This window comes from Oncorhynchus gorbuscha, linkage group LG20, assembly GCF_021184085.1.
Source record: "Oncorhynchus gorbuscha isolate QuinsamMale2020 ecotype Even-year linkage group LG20, OgorEven_v1.0, whole genome shotgun sequence".
NCBI lineage: Eukaryota > Metazoa > Chordata > Actinopteri > Salmoniformes > Salmonidae > Oncorhynchus > Oncorhynchus gorbuscha.
The window spans coordinates 3,626,410-3,650,568 of NC_060192.1; the positions used below are offsets into that span (position 1 = coordinate 3,626,410).

Sequence of the window (24,159 nt, forward strand, 5' to 3'; positions counted from 1 at the left end):
TCTCGAAGTCCCAGCTACGTTGATGACCTGATGAAGGTGTGATAAATATAATTCTATGATAAGAATATGATCCTGACACAGAATCTAGTTAACCCCAACCAGCTTCATCAGAACACTAAAGCCTACATTTTGAGAAAAATAATTTCCCATTTTTATTAACTTGCACGTTCTGTTCCTCGTAAAACTCCCTCTGTAATGTACTGTGATAATGTACTACGATAAATAAACAATAAAACTTGTATGTTGTGGCTATTGGGGTCTAAACGTTTTGGAAGCACTGCTGGAGCTGAACATCTTATCCGTTTTTAGAGAAGAATGACTTGTATTACTGCAGTATAACTACTACAAAAGAACTAGTTCTAGAAGTACTAGCTACCATTTCAGTATCCACAGTGACCAAAATATTGCATCAGCATTACAGTAAATATTTTTTTGCAAAGCTAATATAACCTGTCAGGCTAGTATTAAACACCAATGAAGAAGGTCTAAGACAAAGGTGATGTAGAGTATCATGTGTCCTGTACTAAACAGACTGCCATCCTAATGGCTCTCTCTCTCTCTCTCGCTCTCTCTCTCTCTCTCTCTCTCTCTCTCTCTCTCTCTCAATTTAAATTAAACCCCAACGTTCATTCTGACTAATTAGAAACGAATGGTCTCCCTATAGAGCTGAAACAGTTCTACACACAGACTGGCTCACTAACCTCCGTCCTCATTTGCCAATGTCTCTCCACTCATTTCCCCTGGGCTTATTCCGTGTGTTTTCCTTGTCCAGTAGCCTGGAGTGCTGGAAGCAGCCTTCTAGGCAGGGACAGATGTTAAGTGGCATTGGAAATGGGTTTAGGGTCTCTGTGGGGACGACGGAACGACCCCCCCCCCCCCCCCCCTCCGAGTCGCTACCTCCTGCTGTTCATACATCACTGATGGGATGCACACACACGTGCATGTATATAAACGCTACACATGCAAGACGCGCGCACACACACACGCAACACACGAACATCCACTTGAGTGTTCTGGAGTTGTGGTTTTCTTAATGGATGTCTGACATGTGTTGCTGCCACTTCTGGTTTCCACCTCATTTCCTCTCATTTGGGATTTCTCAGACTCAGCTTATTAGGTGGACAAAGTCAACAGATTGCTCTTTCTTAACTGCCAAAAAAAAAAAAGTGTGTTAATGTGCAGTAATGTCAACTCCCTATAGGCTTTGACTAAATGTTGAGAATAAAATGCTGTTCTTTCTCTCTCTCTCTCTCCTACAGAAATTGCTCAGATGACCAGTTATGACAGTGGGATAGCGGAAACACCAGAGACTGATGACTCTGTGAGTATTCGCTATATTTTATTCAGGTTTTTAATGACCGGTTTGATGTATTTCAGTAGAATAACGTTTCTCTACTCTCGTCCTCCCAGTCCCAGAGTCTGAGCGCGGCCCTACGATCCCGGCGAAAGCCCTGCGAGGTGGACTTTGAGATGACCAAACTCCTCAGCAACGGAGCCTACGGGTGAGAGAGACTTCTCTGGTGTTCGTCAGGACGGTTACATGATGGAATCCAAAACCTGTTTCAGTTGTCATTTAGGATTTGAATTGGATATGTAATTTGGATTTACTCACAGTTCGTACTCATATTTTCAACCTTCAATTCATGGCCCTGTCCCTTTTCTGTTCCTAAACCTCAAATAAGTATATATACCGCAGCACTTACATCATGTGTTCCCTCTCCTACAGAGCTATGAATGTGTGGTTTCAAGCCACCTTTATCACGTTTATGGCTAACCGTGTCCTTCTCTGTCTGACAGAGTAATGTATGGTTGATTTAACTTAGCCTTTGCTATGTGTCCAACATATTGACTCCTCTCTCTCTCTCTCTCTCTCTCTCTGACAGGGCTGTGTATCTGGTGCGCCATAAGGAGACCAAGCAGCGTTTTGCCATGAAGAAGATCAACAAACAGAACCTGATGCTGAGGAACCAGATCCAGCAGGCCTTCGTGGAGAGAGACATCCTGACCTTCGCTGAGAACCCCTTCGTGGTCTCCATGTACTGCTCCTTCCAGACGCGCCGGCACCTGTGCATGGTCATGGAGTATGTGGAAGGTAGCTAGCCTTTTCTTATTTTTAACGGACCCAAATCGGTGGAAGACAGAATGCTGACACCCGGGGGGATAAACTGCTGTAGAAATACTGGTTCATGTTAATGTCCATTCCTATTTTTCTTACCAAATGCACTTTTTAGGTTGGGATTAATCATTCATAATTTTACAACTGCTGAATGGACTTCATTGTAGTATATTTCAATGTCAGAATTAACTCAATAAACCGAGTATCTGTCTCTGTGTGCCATTAGGAGGTGACTGTGCCAACCTGCTGAAGAACATGGGCCCCCTGCCTGTGGACATGGCCAGGATGTACTTTGCTGAAACGGTGCTGGCTCTAGAGTACCTCCACAACTATGGCATCGTCCACAGGGATCTCAAACCAGACAAGTCAGTCTCTAATATCTCTATAGTAAGATCAGATAATGTCACTGAGAAGGTAGATAGATATAGCCTGGTCTCAGATCTGTTAGTGCTGACTGGTGGTTTTTATTTATTTATTAGTCTTTTTTTAATGAATCATTTCTTTCCAACATGTCACACTAGCCAAGCAACCACAAATAAAACACATGTAAACACACATTGTTCTCTCTCCTCCTATTTTTTAAATTTAAATTTAAAGAACAAGAAATAAATAGGTAATTAATATTATGAAATGCTAAAGTTAGTCATAATAAAGTTGCCAGCAATTTTTCATTATGTACATTATTTGTATAAATGTACTGTACATATTATTGATTGGTATATTGGTTTTGTATACATCATTTTGTATCAATACCCATGATTATTATTGACAAATTATAAATCAAATCTTCCCCCATTTTTCATTCACACCAAGACAACTTCAAACTTGGCCCATTTGTTTTGAAATTGCCAGTCGCTTGAGTGATGTTATTGTGCCAATTGAGTGAGATTTTGTAGTTGTACAGTCACATGTACAGGGTTGCAGATGTAACTGCAGGGTCTGGTATGTTTCCTGAGCTCCAACAATGCCGGACGCTATCTTCTGCCATTGGCATCCATGTTATGGTCTTCTCTCACTCTCTCCCTTCCCCAGTCTGCTGGTGACCTCCATGGGCCACATCAAGTTGACAGACTTTGGGCTGTCCAAGGTGGGCCTGATGAACATGACCACTAACCTGTACGAGGGACACATAGAGAAGGACGCCCGGGAGTTCTCTGATAAGCAGGTACATTGTGTGGAGATGAATGACATTCTAAGCCAATCTTTCTTGCTCATTTATTTATTTTGGTAATGAAAACAAGAAAGCAGAGAGAACATGACAACTATGGTATTCAGTCTGAACACTGTTCGAAGTGTTCAGAAGTTGGATACCAACAGCTTTCAGGTTATTATTTTTCCAATGTGACAATGTCCAGCCTCAACCTTTCACCAAAACATACTACTATTATAATGTGCCTACTATACCTGTTGCCTTCTGTCTGTGTCTGCAGGTGTGTGGGACCCCAGAGTACATTGCTCCAGAGGTGATCCTGAGACAGGGCTATGGGAAGCCTGTGGACTGGTGGGCTATGGGCATCATCCTCTATGAGTTTCTGGTCGGCTGCGTACCCTTCTTTGGAGACACACCAGAAGAACTGTTTGGGCAGGTCATCAGCGGTCAGTCTTAACTCTCTTCTCTCCTTGTGATTTGACTAATGGGGCGAATCCTAAGTTCCAATGAAGTCGAATTTGCACTTAACGTTGACAGCAATGCATAACTAAGTAGGACAAACATATGCAGGCCTTAATGGTAATATCTAATTATTCAGTATGGAATTAGATGGTGCCAATCTTTCCAATTCATTTGGGATTAAGGCATGTAATGCACAAAACAGATGGTGTGTGGATTCAGCTTGACATGAGACATACATTTTTTTTTCAAGTTTTTGATAACTTTATGATAGTTTACAGAGAACCCAAGTGTTCCCTCTATCCTATGTTAATGAATGTGCTGCCACGACAGATTTGTTGTGCTCTCCATCATGGCAGGCCAGAGGGACGCAGTGTTAATTAAAGGGCTCTGAACACGCTGAGCTGAATGCCACGCTGCTCAGGCCTGAGGGCCACCATGCATATTCATGCTTCACTCCCAAATTTGATGAAAATGGGAGCAAAATGGCGCCAAAGAGAAATCCGTGGAATGGCGCAGTCTATACTGGTGTATGCTGCTATTTTTCAACTTTTGCGAACAGGCTACACTTGTCGAACACACATGAACACACAGACAGATATTTTAATCACATACAGTACCTTCAGAAATTAGTCATACCCCTTGACTTATTTCACATTTTATTGTGTTACAGTCTGAATTCAAAATTGATTCAATTGCTTGTTTTTTACACACAGTACCCCATAATGACAAAGTGAGATGTTTTTAGACATTTTTGCTAAATTATTGAAAATTAAAAATATTTCATTTAAATAAGTATTCCCACCCTTTTGCTATGACACTCTACATTGAGCTCAGGTGCATCCAATTTCCTCTGATCATCCTTGAGACGCCACTACAACTTGATTAGAGTCCACCTGTGGCCAATTAATTTTTTTTGGACATGGTTTAGAAAGAAACACACCTGTGTAAATAATGTCCCACAGTTGACAGTGCATGTAAAAGCAGAAACTATACTATGAAGTCCAAGGAACTGTCCAAAATAAAATTGTGATGAGGCATATATCCAGTGGTGGGAGAAGTACTCAATTGTCATACTGGAGTAAAAGTAAAGATACCTTAATCGACAATGACTCAAGTAAAAGGGAAAGTCACCCAGTAAAATACTACTAGAGTAAAAGTCCAAAAGTAAGTAAATATACTTAAGTATCAAAAGTAAATGGAATTGCTAAAATGTACTTAAGTATCAAAAGTCAAAATATTTCAAATTCCTTATATTAAGCAAACCAGATGGCACAATTTTATTTTTTCTCTTTTTATTGACTGATATTCAGGGGCGCACACCAACACTCTGACATAATTTACAAACAAAGCATTTGTGTTTAGTTATTCCTCCAGATCAGAGGCAGTAGGGATGACCAGGGATGTTCTCTGTTTAGTGAGTCCTCCAGATCAGAGGCAGTAGGGATGACCAGGGATGTTCTCTGTTTAGTGAGTCCTCCAGATCAGAGGCAGTAGGGATGACCAGGGATGTTCTCTGTTTAGTGAGTCCTCCAGATCAGAGGCAGGAGGGATGACCAGGGATGTTCTCTGTTTAGTGAGTCCTCCAGATCAGAGGCAGGAGGGATGACCAGGGATGTTCTCTGTTTAGTGAGTCCTCCAGATCAGAGGCAGGAGGGATGACCAGGGATGTTCTCTGTTTAGTGAGTCTTCCAGATCAGAGGCAGGAGGGATGACCAGGGATGTTCTCTGTTTAGTGAGTCTGCCAGATCAGAGACAGGAGGGATGACCAGGGATGTTCTCTGTTTAGTGAGTCTGCCAGATCAGAGACAGGAGGGATGACCAGGGATGTTCTCTGTTTAGTGAGTCTGCCAGATCAGAGACAGGAGGGATGACCAGGGATGTTCTCTGTTTAGTGAGTCCTCCAGATCAGAGGCAGTAGGGATGACCAGGGATGTTCTCTGTTTAGTGAGTCCTCCAGATCAGAGGCAGGAGGGATGACCAGGGATGTTCTCACTCACTCTTGAAGTGTGTGAATTCAACCATTTTCCTGTCAAATTGTAACACGTACTTTTCGATGTCAGGGAAAATGTATGGAGTATAAAGTACATTATTTTCTTTAGGAATGTAGTTGGCAAAAATATAAAAAGTAAAGTACAGATACCCCCAAAAAAAACTACTTAAGTACAGTAGTACTTTAAAGTATTTTTACTTAAGTACTTTACACCACTGCATATATCTGGGGAAGGGTATACAACCATTTCTAGAGTGTTGAAAGTTTCCAAGACCACAGTGGTCATTGGGAAATGGAAAAGATATGGAACTACCCAGACTCTACCCCGATCCTGACCAAACGGGCAAGAAGGACCTTGGTCAGGGCGGTGACCAAGAACCCAATGACCAATCTGACAGAGCTACAGAGTTCATTGGCTGAGATGGGAGAACCTGCCAGAAGGACAACAGTCTCTACAGCACTTCACCAATCTGGGCGTTATGGGAGAGTGGCCAGACGGAAGTCACTCCTGAGAAAAAGGGCACATGACACTCCTGGAGTTTGCAAAAAGGAACTTGAGAGACTGAGAGCATAAGGCAAATGATTTTGTGGTCTGATGAGACAAAAATGTAACTCTTTGGCCTGAATGCAAAGCCCTGTCTAGAGAAAACCAGGTACAGCTCATCACCTGTCTAACACCATCCCTAAGATGAAGCATGGTGGTGGCAGCATCATGCTATGAGGATGGGATGTTTTTCAGCGGCAAGGACTGGGAGACTGGTAAAGATAGAGGAAACAATCAATGGGGTCAAATAGAGCAAAATCCTGCTTCAGAGTGCAAACAACCTTCGACTGGGGCAAAGACTTACGTTTCTACAGGACAATGACCCCAACCACACACCCAAAGCAGCGCTGGAATGGCTTCAGAACATACATGTGAGATGGTCTCTGACCATTTGACTCACTCTAGCAGAACTTGTTAGGCTTTTATACGTTAGATAGAGCGTTGGTGACTGCAAATGTGCTGTTGGCAAAAATTTACTGACGTTTTTATGCCAACGATTAGTGACACAGGCCCTATTCAATGGGTGTTGACCGTTCGTAAATTATTCTGCGATTACCAGCTACGTCTATCGACAGTTGTTGCAGTGACATTATGAACATTATATTGAAATAGTTACTTGCATAATGTAATCTTTTGTTTAGACTTGTAGCTAGCTAGCTAGCTAGCAAGCTAAACAATTAACCATAATCCCATTTAATAACGTTACTACCCTGCATGAATCTGCAGGTAGATAACCAACCAGGTTCAATTTGAGCCAGCTAACATTAGGCTATAACTAGCAATGCAAATGGCTCAGAGATTTGAATAATATTACTACACAGATCATACACGTAACATTAGCTAACTAGCCAGCCAGCTAACGTTAGCTAACTAGCTAACAGTAGGCTTTAACTTGAAATGATAACGACTTTTCTGACAAAATGAGAAATATCATATCTGAAAATATAGCTAGCTAGACTATCTTACCCGTTAACGTGGATGGACGCTTGTCCCTCTCTCTCACGGATGCCATGGTTACCATTAGTTTGAAGACATAATCCAGAGTCGGGTGTTTTATACAACAGTTCTCTTTTTGCAATCAAACGGCAGAATTATCTCCATCACCTTAGCGATCATACTCTAATTCCACTGCCTTCAAAACTCTGGTTCTCCAGAAAATGGAGAGCGACATTGTATGCAGTGTTAGCAGATTAGAAAGCCTACACATACTGACCAGCTCATGTTATAGACAGCAGCGAGCTACATGGCAGATCAATTCCAACTCATGTCGCTGCATATCGAACCTACTCATTATCTCAGCCAATCATGGCTGGCGGGATGGTTGTTGTCTTTTTCTGTGGCTAAACCAATTTGATTCATATTTACAGATGGCATACAAGTTTATTATTAAGGCGCATGAAGTTCACATGTTCCAGAAGGCATTTCTGCCTAAAAAACGCATTTTGATAATAAAAATACATTTAAAAATGGCGCGACATACGCCCACTTTCCTGAAACGAGTCACGTGGATAAATCGAAGGGTATGAATACTTTCTGAAGGCATTGTAATTATTTAAAAAATTCAGACCTGGATAATACATATTATTCCAGTACTGGAGAACAGACAATCATGAATTTCATCTCATCCTTGAGGGTGTGAATATCGCCAATTTCCAAATTCAATGGTGTGAATAACAATATGCCCTTTTGTCTGAGGAAACTCTCAATGACATGCATTAATCAGATTGACTGTGGGACTGTTAAATGTGGATAACTGCTAACTCCGTATGTGTTGTCTATGGGATAGTGCTAATGGCTAGCTAACTCGGTGTGTGTTTCTATGGGATATTGCTAAGTACTAACTGAGTGTGTTGTCGTTTCCAAGATGTGATCAACTGGCCGGAAGGAGAAGATGCTCCCCCTGCCGACTCCCAGGAGCTGATCACCCTGCTACTCAGACAGAACCCTCTGGAGAGGATGGGAACAGGTAGTTGTGCCACATACAAATACCTTTTTCACTCTACCAAACCAAGCTGTACTAGGCTTGGCCTGGTTTCACATCCACCAAGCAGATTACGGTTAGAGTCGGCCCCATATTTATGTGAGTCAGGCAAAAGATTGGATTTATTGGGGCTACGTTTAATTTGTTGAAACTCAGCACAGGGTACTGGAAATGAAATGTTTTCTATTATTAGAGGTTGAAGGTGTTCAAAGACATACTAACAGTTATGACCTACCAGGGAGCGTCCTCTCGCCTCAGTTAAAACTGTCCAGGTACAGACAGTGGTTATTGTCATAACTCTCTTGGTGCCTTCTCAGCACAGCCCGTTATTTAAAGATACAAGGCTGGACAAATGGGATCAACCAAATGGGCGGAAGAGTTTATCACAAAACCCCGCTGCTTCACCTTTTCCTTTCCCCAATTACAATAATTCCTCCCGGGCCACCTCGAATGTCGACCCGGGCAAGGTCACGCATCCTCAGCGTCTGCGAATCATAAACATTGTCCCTGACCTGAGATGAAGCCACGGGCTCCCCACCGTGTCTTAAATGGCACCCTATTTGCTATATAGGGCTCTGGTCAAAAGTAGTGCACCGTGAAGGGAATAGGGTGCCATTTGGGACGCCGCGTCTTTGTCTCCTGCACAGCAGGCTATACAGGACTGTATTCATCAGATCCAGAGGTTGGGGTCAAGCTATTCACCGGCGGCACTCCGTCTCTTCCTCAAAGGTCACTGGCAGGAAATTGCGCTGCATAATTGATGGCTGGTGATGTCACTTTTGGGTGCTGGCCAGTAAAAAAAGAGGATGAAATGTTAGCGTCTGCATTTCCTTTTGTGTTGGGGCAGTGGCACCGCTGTTCAATGTCAACTTTTGTCTTGAATGGATCAGAAGTGTTAAGATATGTGTCCATCTCTGTCCATCTCTGTGAGTCTGTTTGTGTATGCAGAGGTGGAAAAAGTACCCCATTTGCCATACTTGAGTAAAAGTAAAGATACCTTAATAGAAAATGACTCAAGTGAGAGTCACTTAGTAAAATACTACAAACCAGATGGCACCATTTTCTTGTTTTTTTGTGTTGTACGGAAACCCAGGGGCTCCAACACTTAGACATCATGTGTGTGTTTAGTGAAACCGCCAGATCAAAGGCAGTAGCGATGCCATGGATCTTCTCTTGATAAGCGTGTGAATTGAACACTTTTCCGGTTCTGCTCAACATTCAAAATATAACAAATACTTGTGGGTGTCAGGGAAAATGGATGGAGTAAAAAGATAATTATTTTCTTTAGGAATGTAGTTGAGTAAAAGTAGAAATTGTCTGAAAAAGACATAGTAAAGTACAGATACAACAAAAAACTACTTAAGTCGTACTTCAAAGTATTTTTATTAAGTACTTTACACCACTGTGTGTGTGTGCGTACAGTGCATTCATAAAGTATTCAGACCCCTTGACTTTTTCCACATTTTGTTACGTTTACAACCTTATTCTAAAATGGATTTAAAACATTCCCCCCCCTCATCAATACGCCATAATGACAAAGCTAAAAACAAAAAAACATAGCACATTTACATAAGTATTCAGACCCTTTACTCAGTACTTTGTTGAAGCACCTTTTGCAGCGATTGCAGCCTCGAGCCTTCTTGTGTGTGACGCTGCAAGCTTGGCACACCTTCTCTGCAGATTCTCTCAAGCTCTGTCAGGTTATATGTGTCTGTTCATAATGTGTCTGTGCATCCTTCCTTAGGCGGTGCGTATGAGGTGAAGCACCACCAGTTCTTCCACACTCTGGACTGGGACAGTCTGCTGAGACAGAAGGCTGAGTTCATCCCTCAGCTGGAGTCAGAGGACGACACCAGCTACTTCGACAGTGAGTCTAGTCTACTTCCTGTTCTTAAAGTACAGTAATCTATACTATAGAATACAGCTACTTCGACAGTGAGTCTAGTCTACTTCCTGTTCTTAAAGTACAGTAATCTATACTATAGAATACAGCTACTTCGACAGTGAGTCTAGTCTACTTCCTGCTCTTAAAAAATACAGTAATCTATACTATGGAATACAGCTACTTCGACAGTGAGTCTAGTCTACTTCCTGCTCTTAAAAAATACAATAATCTATACTATAGAATACAGCTACTTCGACAGTGAGTCTAGTCTACTTCCTGTTCTTAAAGTACAGTAATCTATACTATAGAATACAGCTACTTTGACAGTGAGTCTAGTCTACTTCTTGTTCTTAAAAAATACAGTAATCTATACTATAGAATACAGCTACTTCGAAATGTAAAGTTTTTTTCCCCCCACAGCTCGATCAGATAGGTACCATCACCTGGAGACGGAGGAGGAGGAGGATACGAATGATGAAGACTTCAATGTGGAGCTACGACAGTTCTCCTCCTGCTCTCACAGGTTCTCCAAGGTGTGTTCTCTTTCTTTCTCTCGCTCTCTTGCTGTTTCTCTCACTCTCTCGGTAAGTCACAAAAGCGATCACTCAAGGCGTCACTGCTCGCACACTTCCATATCACTCCGTATGCTGGAAAGCCAATTGTGTATCAACATAAACAGGAAAGGATGGTAGCTCAAACCAACATCTGGAATGCTTTCAGTGTTAACTCAACATGTAAGATTTCATATGGAACAGACTTGGTTTGGTCCATAAGACATGCTATGCATCTTTACCCCAACCCCCTACATCATGCAATGTAAGTCTCAGCTTTGCATAAATGTTCTGCTGCAAATCAGATCTATTTTGGGAGAACGTAGAACACAATGCCAACACGTGCGCGTTGTTATGCTGCATTGCAGTATGCTCTGCCTCTGGAAACAATGTGCCTTCGAAGGCAGGAGGAATAGTTTTTGTTCCGTGATCCACCACGAACCACCAGTTTATAGTGCACAGCCTAGCAGTCTAAGCATTGGCTGCTACCGCTATTTTGGAATCACTGCCTGTTTTCTATTGTATCAAGGTCTGTCCCAACTTTTTCATACTATGAATGGATATATTTATGAGTGATGTCTTTAGGTGTACAGTAGTTGTTTTTCCTCTATGAGGACAGTCTGTAAGGTCTCTGTCTGTGTGTCTGTCTCTCGGTCTGTGTGGTGTGTAGGTGTACAGCAGTTTGGACCTGTCCCGTGGCCAGCTGGAGGAGAAGGGCGAGACGGAGGAGAAGAAGAGTGAGAGCTCTCTGACTGTGAACTCTCTGAGCTGGACACCGGAGTTCACTGAAATGTACGCTTCACAATATCCCTTCTGTTACACTCAAACTCTGATTAATGACCATCTATTGTTCTCACACATCTTTTGGTTCACTATTCATTCAGTTCTCATCACCATTACACTTGCAATGCATAACCCAATTAGTCAGTACAACAATTATAATACAGTAAACTAGTATGTTTTGAATGTTTCTTTTCTGAGGGTGGTTGATATTTACCTATTTCCATTCTCTCCCCTCAGGCACTCCCTGTCCCGATCCTCGGACACAGAGAGCACTAGCATGGGCCTTCGCCCCCCCGGCCTCCTCCCCAAGTTTGCCATCTCGGCAGAGGACGGAGATGAGGAGTCCCTGGTCCTGAGGGACCCCAGCAAGGGGCCCTTCTCCGTCGGAGAGGACGAGGCTGACGCAACCACCCCCGGGAGCACGCACAGCGGGGCTACTCTCTCTGGTATGGAGGCCTGGGCCTAGAGCACTGGTTAGAGCTGGTAGAAGATGTAGGGATAATGCTAGATATGGGCATCGTGTTGGGTGTTTAAGACTGTGGGTTCAACTGGTAGTGATAGTTATGATATGGTTCAAGGTTTTTAATGTGCTCGATTGTAACAAAAACATGTATGGAACATTTTTGGCATAATTGTATCCTGTTCTTCTTTGGTCTGTAGGTAGTTTCTCAGAGCACCTGGACCCGCTTCCTTCCAGGGATGAGGGCATAGACAGCCCTGACTCCTCCTCCAAGACTCCCATGGACCTGGCAGGGCAGCATGGCGGCCTGCAGCCCGATGGACACGGGGATAAGCATGGTGGTGTTGCCAAAGTTTCCAAGTCTGTCTCAGCTAGTGCCCTCTCCCTCATGATCCCTGGAGGTGAGAGGGGACACACACACACACACACACACACACACACACACACACACACACACACACACACACACACACACACACACACACACACACACACACACACACACACACACACACACACACACACACAACCCCTGTGATCTCTAGCATTTCGATTTAGAGGAGGTTAGAGGACAGGATGAGGAGTAAGCGTGAGCACGTAATTAGAATTAGAGCGATGGATTTCGAGAGAGGAGTGTGAAAGAGATGAAAGATGCCGAGATGAAAGATCTGTGTGAAATTGGCACAGCTCCTGCTGGGATGAGGCTCCAGTTTATGGAGTTGGCTGTGTGCGCAGTAGCCCAGAAGAGGAGCCACTAACTCGGTGGTGAGCTGAGAGGCCCTTCCACTGTTGGGAGGAGAGTAAATCCCTAAGGGCTCACTCCCAGCAGGGACACAGTAATTCATGGCTCCCAGGCTTTATAGGAACAGCTGGGTACTGAGGGGATTGCCAGTGGAAAACAGGTCAATAGAAATGACAGTAGCGGTCCTTGTCTGTGTGTCTGTGTTTTTACCTTTAAATGAACCTCCACTGGGTTTTTTGGTTTGAAGAATTTTTAGAATTCAAATTGACGGTGTGCTATTAAAAAAAAACTTTATGGCAACACTTATTTCTCTTTCACACTATCTGGCAGATTCCCAGATTAGTCTCTTGATTGTATCACAATGGCCACATTATTTCCCTTAGTAAAATGCCTTTCGTTAATGTGTGTCTCATATTGGTACAGATATCATTAGAAATGTCTTTCTCATTCTTCTTAAATGCTTTGTGATATTTACAGCCATTTTTAATCATTCAAAATAATGACATTTATTTGTCTGCCTTATTGTTCCAGATATCTTCGGGGAATCCCCTCTGGCCAGCCCCATATCCCCCTACTCCCTCTCCTCGGACCCATCTTCTCGTGACTCCTCCCCCAGCCGAGACTCCTCCCTCTGCGTCATCTGCCCTCGGCAGCCAATCATCATCCACAGCTCGGGGAAGAAGTTTGGTTTCACGCTGCGGGCCATCCCGGTGTACGCCTGCGACCGCGACGTCTACACTGTCTACCACACGGTCTTAGTAAGAACAGCGTTGTTTCACCATGTTGGGACAAACACAGTCAAATAGCTAATGAAGTGCCGGTAATACAGCACATTTCTGATGGTCACTTCCATCCGTGTCATTGGATATTGAATAATACGTTAAGTGGCTGTATTCAATTAAACCTGTACCGTGGGAAACAATGTTTTGTTTTTGTACTGCAATGTGATCTCATTATTGAGTGTGATAGATACAAGTAGCTAACTGTGTTTCTATGTGTTTAGAATGTGGAGGACCCGGGTCCGGCCCTGAAGGCGGGGCTGAAAGCTGGTGACCTCATCACTCATGTGAATGGAGAGCCGGTCCACGGCCTGGTCCACACTGAGGTGGTGGAACTGCTGCTCAAGGTCAGAGAACCATTGGATATAAAGCTTTCATCAGATGTACTGTAACTGCTAGTAGCAATTGTCCACAAAGGGGAGCGACGTAATCGTATAAGCATAAGGTATATTTGAAAGGTATTTCTATGATAGAGCGCACTGTTTATCTACCAGTAATTTCATTTACAGTCGTCCAGCCAACTATTTTGTTTCCAACCCTGTTTCTAACTTAACACTCTCACAATGGAGCTCATTCATTTTGGGCCAGTTTATCTCATGTGTCCGTGTATCTGCTTCCTTTCCAGAGTGGCAGTAAGGTGGCCATCTCCACCACACCGTTTGAGAACACCTCCATCAAAACGGGGCCTGCCAGGAGGAACAGCTGCAGGAGCAAGATGATCCGACGCACCAAGAAGCCCAAGAAGGAGAAGACGCAAGAAAGGCACGAATTTCATGTTTGGCTTTGTTGTTTTCTATATGAGAAACCATTTCATTATTAGATATGAACCAATGAACTAGGTCTCTATACAGTGTGCTCTGTAGAGGTCACTAGTGAGCTTGTACAGGAAGTCTTTTCAGGTTTTGTCATATAACAGTATAACCACGGGGTGTAGCTGTGGCTCCTTGCAACAGTGCTCAAATTCCCCCCTGTCACTACTCGACAACGACAACTCTCATCACCACTGTCGGTCAAGTTTTACATTCCAAAAGATCTCACTGTGGCTTTCATTGTTGATTGAATGAATGGTTTTATTGGTTACTCAAGAACATAAACATTGTTATACCACCGTTTAAGAACAATGATCATCAACACAGCAAAAAATAAATAAACGTCCTCTCACTGTCAACTGCATATAATTTTCCGTAAACTTAACATGTGTAAATATTTGTATGAACATAACAAGATTCAACAACTGAGACATAAACTGATCAAGTTCCACAGACATGTGATTAACATAAATGGAATAATGTGTCCCTGAACAAAGGGGGGGGGGGGTCAAAATCAAAAGTTACAGTCAGTATCTGGTGTGGACAGCAGCTGCATTAAGTATTGCAGTGCATCTCCTCCTCATGGACTGCACCAGATTTGCCGGTTCTTGCTGTGAGATGTTACCCCACTCTTCCACCAAGGCACCTGCAAGTTCCTGGACATTTCTGGGGGGAATGTCCCTCACTCAATGGGATTGAGATCTGGGCTCCCCTTAGTTCAGTGACACATTAGGGACTAAGATTTCTGTTAGTCACATGTCTGTGGATCTTGTTCAGTTTATGTCTCAGTTGTTGAATCTTGTTATGTTCATACAAATATTTACGTTTATGTTAAGTTTGCGGAAAATAAATGCATTTGACAGTGAGAGGACTGTTTTTAAGTTTTTAAAGTTATAACACATTTTTAAGGATAGTTTTGTTAGATTAGACGCTCTCTAGAGTCTAGACCACAAATACATTCTAGTGAGTTTCTGGGCCTCATGCTGGTAGACTGACGTCGTCTTCTCTCCTCTCTCTCCAGGCGGCGGTCTGTGTTCAGGCGTTTTGCCATGCAGCCCTCCCCTCTGCTGCAGACCAGCCGTAGTTTCTCCTCTCTCAACCGCTCCCTGTCCTCCGGGGAGAGTCTCCCAGGGTCTCCTACCCACAGCCTGTCCCCCCGCTCCCCCACCGCAGCCTTCCGACCCACCCCCGACTTCAACCAGTCAGGTGAGATAGACTGTAAATCGCTCACATTCGATGGAATAAATTAAATGTACACAATAAAATACATTTTAGAATTGAGCAGTGTTTATCAGTGAAACAATCAATATTTCTTAAATGAAGGTGTACAATATTTACCACTATAGAAGATTATTAGTTGAATAACATCCTTCCCTCTGTGTTTCCAGGTGGCAACTCCTCTCAGAGTAGCTCCCCGAGCTCCAGTGCTCCAAACTCCCCCGCAGGCTCCGGCCACATTCGTCCCAGCACCCTCCACGGCCTGGGCCCCAAACTGACGGGTCAGAGGCTCCGACAGGGCCGTCGCAAGTCCGCCGGCAGCATTCCCCTCTCTCCGCTGGCCCGCACCCCATCTCCGACCCCCCAGCCCACCTCCCCGCAGCGCTCACCGTCTCCCTTACTCAGCCATGGGACCATGGGGATCTCCAAGACCACCCATGCCTTCCCAGTCAAGATGCACTCTCCTCCCACCATTGTCCGCCACATGGTACGGCCCAAGAGTGCGGAGCCGCCCCGCTCGCCGCTCCTCCAGCGGGTGCAGTCGGAGGAGAAGCTGTCACCCTCCTACACGGGTGACAAGAAGCACCTGTGTTCCAGGAAGCACAGCCTGGAGGTGACCCAGGAAGAGGCCCTGGGAGAGGAGGTGCGTCCTGGGGACATGGACCACCACACCCTGCAGCGTGTGGAGGAGACGCCCAGCGAGCCTCCGGCCATCACCCGGGTCCGGCCGGCTGAGCAGGGCTGCCTCAAGAGGCCCGTTGGCCGCAAGATGGGTCGGCAGGAGTCTATGGAAGAGCTGGACAAGGAGAAACTGAAAGCCAAGGGGGTGATGAAGAAACAGGACTGGTCAGAGAGGCGAGAATCCCTGCAGAAGCAGGACGCTCTACAGGAGTCTGATACATCTGGTGCTGAAGGAGGAAGATGTCAGGGCAGAAGCCAAGGCTCAGATACAGTCTCACTGGAAGGCAAAGCTGCCAGCTTCACCCTAAAAGATGTTCTGTATAAGAAGCTGAACACGCGTGCCGGTGAGGGCACCCCCGAACCACTAGGGGGCAATAGCGCTGACTCGTCTCTGTGCTCTATCCATCCTGACTGGAGCCCCCAGAAGCCTGAGTGGCAGCTGTCACGGCAGAGCAAAGAGGGCGGTAAGCCAGACAGGCTTGATTTCAAGGCCCCCAACATGGAATTTGCCCGAAAGAGGCTGTCGTTCGAGGAGCGAGAAGACGGCGGCATGTGTCGGCTCTCTCCCGGCATTCATGAGAGCCTCCATTTTAGCTCCATACGTTCCAAGAGTCTGCAACTGGACTCAGCGCTGGCTCTAGACCACATCAAAAGTACAATGAGCAGCGTCCACACCAGCCCTGAGGGCCTGAACCCCAAGATGTTCTCTGGGAGGGGGGAGGGAAGCGCCGTGGAGAAACTCCAGCTCATCTCCTCCAATGAAGGCTCCCTCAGGAAGACCTCCTCGGAATACAAGCTGGAGGGGCGTCTGGTCTCCTCCCTCAAACCCCTGGAGGGCACCCTGGACATTGGCCTTCTTTCCGGGCCAAGGGTGTCTAAAACAGACACCTGCCTCTCCAAGTTGGCCGACAGCGATGCCGGCTCAATAGGGATACCCACATGGCTGCAAAGCCCTGTTGAGCGGCAGGTGTTGATTCCCCTGCTCAAACCCTCTGACAAGCAGAAAAGCCCGCCCACCAGTATACTAAGCCCTGCAGCTGTTGTGGCCCTCAGCAGCCCAGTTCCCGCCAAAGAGGCTAGTATTTCCAACACTGGGTTTAAATGCAGTAGCAGTGGTGAGATGCCACACGACAGACCTAGTCACAGTGAACCCCCTATGGCTTCCTCCATGGCAGAGGTCTCCGACTTTGGTGGGAAACAAGAGAGCAGGTCCAGTATGATAGCTCACGATCATAGGACATCCCGCCACAGCGCCCACTTTTCCCACTGCGGGAAGACGCCCTCCATACGGGAGGTCAGCAACGAAGACCAGGAGGAGGAGGTTGAGCCACCTCGAGAGACTTCAGCTCCTGCACAGCAAAACAACATTGACATCTCCAAGACATCCGATACAGTTGTCGCCGCAAAGCCAGGGAATCCCAGGAAGACTGCACCATCTGTCCCTGCCCCAAAAGTGGAGGTTCATACAACTGCCCCTCATGTAGCTGTACCAGTGAAGCAAAGTTCAGATTGTCAGTCAGGGCCCAGTTACCTGCAGAGCAATGAGAAACAAAGACCAGCTGAGAATACAGGTAGCATCACTACATTTGTACAATATATTTTAGAACAGACTCCATACCTGTCAAAACAGCAGATGTTATCCAGCAGTCCCTCGACAGGGACCACAAAGCAATCGTCCATCCCTGCTCCAATACCTAGTCTTGGAGATAAGAACCGAACAAGTGGTCAAGTTTCTCAAAAACAGCATGGCACGGAGAAAACCCAGAATCCGGACACGGTTCAAAGAAACAGGCCTGTTCCAAACACTGCCAATGAACCGGCCAGTGTGTCTACTGTTGAGGAGCTCCACACTGCAAACGCAGGAAGAGATAAAATGACCCAAGTCAGAGAGACAAGTCCTAAAGTGGATGTAGAATGTGTTTTGTCTAACGAAATGTTGTACAATGCAACTGATAAAACAGAAGCAACACAAAAGTGTGATCAAAGAAAATATGCTTGTACCCTTAGCAGTCAGGTAGCAAATAGTAGTGTCGTGAAGCAAAGTAGAGAAGATCCCACCTCACCAAAGATGAAGGGTAGCAATGCAAAGACTGGAGAGCGAGAGCAGCTATCTTTAACAAATCGACCTGCTGAAAAGACTTGGGTCAAAGGATCTCTTGAGGCAGAAATACTCATCACTAAAAAGCAAACTGATGTAAATATCAAAGAGACGAGTCCTGTGCGGACAGTGAAACAGTCCCCACCAAGTCCCGCTTCAACAAAACAAACGATCTTCAATCCCAAAACTAAGCCAAGATCTGACTCACCGCTTCCTTCACAAACTTTTGGGAAGACAGAGGAGGAGAGGGGGAGGTATGAAGCGAAAACACCAGCCACAGCCCCAGTCGTCAAAGTGAGCCTGGAATCAAAACCGCAAGAGTCGTCTCAGAAAACCTCGGTCTCAATGGTCAAAGAAATCCCAGACTCAAAACGGAAAGATCCCGTACTCAAAACCTCAGTCCAAAGCCATGTCAAAGAAAGTTCAGTCTCCAAACTAAAGGAATCTTTGTCCCAAATTCCTGCCCTAACTCCAGTTGTCAGACAAAACTCTGACCCAAAAAAGAAACAGAAAGAACCAGAACCCCACACCTTTGCCCCAACCCCAGCCCAAGTCATCAAAGATAACCTGGACTCAAAACAGAAATCAGCCCCTCCGAAAACCTCGATCTCAACCTCAATCAACTCAAAACACAAGGAAATCACTACTTCAACAGTTGTCAGACAAATCATAGATTCAAAACATAAATCACCCCCTCACAAAACTCTTTCCCCAAACGCAACCACTGTCATGAAAGAGCCAGCCCATATCTTTGCTGCAACCCGACAAGCCCAGAAAGAGCCTCCGACCTGGTCCAGTGCTCCCTCCCAATCCGCCCCTTTACCAGTGGCGCCAGCCCCAGCAGTGAGAAGAGAAGCACAACCACCCAAAGGTGGAACTCTCTCAAGCAGGGCCAACGGCAGCACCGGACAGGAGGCTGTGGTCCAGACCTCTAGGGAGGACCAGGGGAAGCCGAGGGAAGAGGCCCCTAGGTCAGAAGGCCTTAGGTTGGACTCTTATAGGGGCCTGGGTGGCGTGGATGCCACAGGGCCAGCAGCCACCACCCCCAGCAACAGCACCCCCCAGGCCAAACTCAGCACAGCTGAACCCAGGGTCACGAACTCTGACAAGCAGGTAACCTCCAGCCGAAAAGAACAGGCTGACAAGAAGAAAGGGGAATCTGCTCAAGAGGTAGCGTCTGCACAGAAAAACACCAAGAGAGAGACTTCAAGAGTGGCTGCTGTGGTGAAAGAAGCCACAGGTTCAGACAAAGACTTGGCCCGACACAAGCAATTGAAGGATTTGCCACGTGGCCCCGCAAACAGGAAGTAAATGCTGGATTTTAAAAAAATACGACGGCAGCCACCTTTGCTTTTGCGATATGAAATAAAACATTTTTGTTTTTGTTAGTAGTGTCATCATGCCTTTATTTTTTTTGAGAACCGGGGAAGCTGTTACTTCAGTGTTTATATTGCGTGAGAGAGACAGATTTTTGTGTGTTATCCTGAGTGTGTGTGGTGGTGATTGTGAATGCTTGGTCGATACAATAACTGTAATGTTTTTGGACTGAATGTAGACTGATTTGCTGCTCATTTGTGGTTCTCTGCTGTGTGTAACAAAGGTGTCAAATTTGTATCTGGTGATTGATCGGGGGCTTTATTTTTAATTGACAGCAGAGTGCAATGTGCAATCAATATGGCAGGGGCAGGTTGAATTGAATTCGCACTGGGTTTAGAGCACCTGACATTAAAGGTAGCAGACTTACGATGCGTGTAGACTGAACTATGTCCATTTCACTCCCACTCAAAAGAGTTATGTGAGCTGAAAACACAGTAGCCATGGCACATCATCCAGTCAACCGTTTAAGCGTTGTGATATTGACACAGATCATTCACTCACACTCGTTATACCGAAGTCAAATATCACCAAGTTTGTTTAGATACTTTATCTTATGTGGCTTTTTCTTTATTTTGTATTACCAAGAAGTGAAGTTAGCTTTTTTTTTTTTTGGTTTTGGGTTAGCGGTGCACAGAAGAAACACACTATTTTCTGTACTTCTTACCTATAACTATTTAATATGGAATCATCTTACGGTTCTGGAATCATATTTAGTGGATGAGGCCTTAGGGTTATGGGGAATAAAAGAAACGTGCTGTTCTTAGCAGGTTATGTTGTAATTCACATTCCTTTCACATCTCTACATTTCTTAACCTTTGATTTTTATGCAATATCTTGAAAGTAATTATGTCAACACTAACTGTACAAATGGGGATACATGGGCTTAAGTAAATATAAGCGTTTGTTTTATATGTATATATTTTGAAATGTCATGTTTGTATACTCAGTTGATGTCATTTCAGAATCATGTTCTGCTTGATAATTCTGTGGTCTAGAATAAGCTAACATAATGTCTATCTATACCTATCCAAAATACATCCTCTCTAACATGGTCGTTTTAACAGTTCCGATATGTTCTGAATTTTACTTGAATAGAAATAAAGCATAAATGGGCAATTGTGCTTTTCCTCAAAAATGTAGAGTTGAAAATAAACAAATAAAATAACTGAAAGAGGCAAGTGGTTCCCAAGAATGTGTTCAATCTCGATTTTGCCATAATGTATGAAGAATTGTTAATACACTGGAATATTTCACTGAGCCCAATCAATACATTTGAATATTTCACTGAGAAAATATGTATGTTATTATGGCAATGTGTAGAATGCAAGCTCAATGAGTTGATGGAATGAACCAACGATTCTAAGTATGTTTGCCTGTGGAAGAGATTTGTGAAAGTCCGTTTTTAAGGAGTAAATCTGCATCTTATTTGGGTGTTGTTTTCCAGTTCTGTTTATATTTGTGCGATAGATGTTCATGCGATGGGAAATGCATTTTTGGGTATTGGAAATGAAAAAAGGGCTCAAATTCAAGTAAACGTCTCGAAAATATATTGGGAACGTCAGGGTTGCAAGAGATTAGATTTCAGATCATCTTCTGAAGTTGTGTTCCATTGTTCGTAGTGTTTTGTTGTTGTCATTTTCATTCAACTCCTGTTTTTTCTCTTCTTTTTTCCATAAGCAGTCGCCTACATTTATGTGCCAGATGAAAACAATATCCAGTTAAATGTCTAGCTAACAATAGGCTTGAAATGACTGATTTTGTAAGAACAAAATGCACCAGTATGCACCAGTATACAAATCTTATATACATAAGTCATTATATTCTAGACAGCTGATGTTTAGGTGGCTTTGTGTATCAAAAAACAGTGGACTTTTACATTGTAGGCATATCCTGTAGTTTAGCCGCCAGGCCTTTTGATTGCGTACCCTAAATATCCAACACAAAGTAGATTTTCAAAATATGCTATACAATATTTACTCTAATGTAGGCTATGTCATTACAATAGACAATCTATTTTATCTTAGGGAGGCAAACAAAAACTAAACGGGACGCTATATATTTACATAAATGGTAACCTGTACCCACGAATGCACATTGTAGAAAATAACGAATGAGATTGATTGTAAAGATTTTTTTTTTTAAATAAGAATCTGAAGTTTTACTTTTCTCATTTAGTTATTGTAAATGTATTGTCAAACATTTTGGGGGGGGGGAAGAAAAAAAGTCACCTTAATATTAGACACCTTAGCCCTTCCTTCTAGTTGTACAAGTTAGTAGAAAGAACGATTGAGATGAGAATGTTGTTCGCTATCAAACAGGCTCTTCCCACTGGGCAAAAGCGGGTTGAGTCAACCATTTCAACCAAAAAGATTCAATGGGATGACGTTGAATGAACGTGAAAAACTGATTGGATTTAAAGAAAGTCATCAATGTACGGGAATTTCATTTTTTTATTTTTTATTTTTTTGCACCTAACTTTAACCAAAATTTAATGACACGGTGACATTTTTTGTTCATTTGGCGTTGAATTCACATTAGATGACATCTCAACCAAATGTGAAATCAAAACAAGACGTTGTGCCCAGTGGGTGGATACAGATGGAAAATAATCAGAAAACACTTTCTTTTAATGATGGAGTGTCTATTCGTCCCCAAGCCTTTATCTGATTGATGTTTAAATCCTTTAAAAATAGCACATTCGGTGTTTGTTTACAAATACTTCATGGATGTATATTTTGTATATTGTGTTAATGATTTGCCAAGTCGATACGCTACGTCACAGCAAACATGTCCGTGTCGGTAGTGTCTGTGACTTCCTCACCTATACAGCCACCCTGTTGTGTTAGACTGTCTATCTGTGTGGTGGTCAATGTCTCTGTTTCAACATCCGTCGGGTCCCACATTTGTCCTGCTTGTTTTTGGAGTTTCCTTTATGTGTGAAACTAGTATTAGATGAACTTGCTTACTATGGTTTGTCTTTTAGGATTTGTACAATACAGATGTTTGAGTTTTTGTATTTTGCCCAAGGAAATCTATGGATGTCATAGATGTATATTAAAACAGATCTTTATACTTCTAAAGTTGCATAACACTGAAAATAAAAAAGGCATGGTAAAAGTCTGTTTCTCTTCTTTATTGAGATCATGACATGATCACGAAAAATCTGAATATGCATTATTATTTGTGTCATTGTGATATAAAGATTATGAGGAGATCTACTAAAACGGCATGCCCGGCCTTGTATTTATCCTTGGTATGTTCAGTTCTAATGGATATGGTAGAACTACCCTGATTGTTTTAGTCAATGAACTAAACTTAGTTCTGACCCACTTACTTATATAATCCCTTTAAGATGCACAAACTCTCATCTGCAGCTGTTGATATGCAACAGCTTACTTTTGTGTTAAGTTAAGTTGAGGGTTGGGCGATGGTTAGTGGATAGTTAGCTGAACAGTTTGTTGATAGCAAGTTGACCATGATTCTATACCATCTGCAGGGGATTCCAAATAAAGTGTTACCCTTCAAAGCATTTCATATCCTCTATTTCTTTCTTAGTTTTATTTATTTTGCAGTTGTTAAAATTTCCATTGACGTAACATGAAATGTCCAAATTGGAACATGCCAGCAAATGCACATCTGATAACCTTTCCTTTGAACCAACACGTCCTATCTATGTAGATCACTTTATTGGTATTGCTTTGAATCCAACCAATTAATGTTGGAACAGTTACATGCCAAAGGGTTGTCACTCAGGTCAATTTTGTTATTTTCTCTTTTGACAGAGTCTACTTAAACTATTTCTATCTGATTAATGGGCAAATTGAGCAGGACATTATTCAGTGAGTTGAATGGATTCGTATTGGCAACAACTAGTTTATTACAACTAAGATCGGCATACGTCAGGTTGTAGGTAGTGAAATGCGTTCTTCTCAAGAGGTGGGAAAAAAATCCCCATCAAAATCCTAAAGTTAAATTCAGAGATCAGTTTTTTTTTGCTGCGCGTCAATCCACCTCATCCGCCTATGTCACAATTCCGCATCTGCTTTGGAAAGTGGCAGAACTACAGTGTTTGTCAAACCAGCAGAAATCCCCGGGAAAAACTTATTCTCATGAAAACGTCTGAACAGTTTGGCCTACTAGCTAATATGACCACTCTGTCTGAAGGTAACCTTTACATATGAATGGAAGAATGGAGGTAGTTATGTGCCAACAAAAATAAGAGGTTAAATGTGTCAAAAATATTTGAGTTTAGATGGTCAGGGAGGTGACCAAGAACCCGATGGTCACACGGAAGCCCCTCTTCAGTAAAAGGCACATTTACATGGTCAGGGAGGTGACCAAGAACCTGATGGTCACACGGAAGCCCCTCCTCAGTAAAAGGCACATTTACATGGTCAGGGAGGTGACCGAGAACCCGATGGTCACACGGAAGCCCCTCCTCAGTAAAAGGCACATTTACATGGTCAGGGAGGTGACCGAGAACCCGATGGTCACACGGAAGCCCCTCCTCAGTAAAAGGCACATTTACATGGT

General features: G+C 43.6%; 1 protein-coding gene across 6 annotated transcripts in view; it reads left to right on the forward strand.

Moving 5' to 3' along the window:
• LOC124006760 (microtubule-associated serine/threonine-protein kinase 3-like) overlaps positions 1 to 22,746 on the forward strand; it is a 164,992-nt gene extending 142,246 nt beyond the window's left edge. For 5 of the 6 annotated variants that reach the window (XM_046316886.1, XM_046316887.1, XM_046316892.1 and 2 more), the window contains 17 exons: positions 1,260 to 1,321; positions 1,411 to 1,502; positions 1,884 to 2,092; positions 2,343 to 2,481; positions 3,149 to 3,281; positions 3,547 to 3,712; positions 8,127 to 8,228; positions 9,988 to 10,110; positions 10,549 to 10,661; positions 11,350 to 11,471; positions 11,700 to 11,908; positions 12,123 to 12,323; positions 13,196 to 13,422; positions 13,668 to 13,790; positions 14,069 to 14,205; positions 15,274 to 15,458; positions 15,641 to 22,746. In XM_046316886.1, coding sequence (XP_046172842.1) covers positions 1,260 to 1,321; positions 1,411 to 1,502; positions 1,884 to 2,092; positions 2,343 to 2,481; positions 3,149 to 3,281; positions 3,547 to 3,712; positions 8,127 to 8,228; positions 9,988 to 10,110; positions 10,549 to 10,661; positions 11,350 to 11,471; positions 11,700 to 11,908; positions 12,123 to 12,323; positions 13,196 to 13,422; positions 13,668 to 13,790; positions 14,069 to 14,205; positions 15,274 to 15,458; positions 15,641 to 19,560 — 6,263 coding nt within the window. In that variant the 3' untranslated portion in view covers positions 19,561 to 22,746. The remainder of the gene's footprint in view (positions 1 to 1,259; positions 1,322 to 1,410; positions 1,503 to 1,883; positions 2,093 to 2,342; positions 2,482 to 3,148; positions 3,282 to 3,546; positions 3,713 to 8,126; positions 8,229 to 9,987; positions 10,111 to 10,548; positions 10,662 to 11,349; positions 11,472 to 11,699; positions 11,909 to 12,122; positions 12,324 to 13,195; positions 13,423 to 13,667; positions 13,791 to 14,068; positions 14,206 to 15,273; positions 15,459 to 15,640) is intronic. The other variant, XM_046316888.1, reaches the window with a different exon arrangement.
• Positions 22,747 to 24,159: the final 1,413 nt, after the last annotated feature.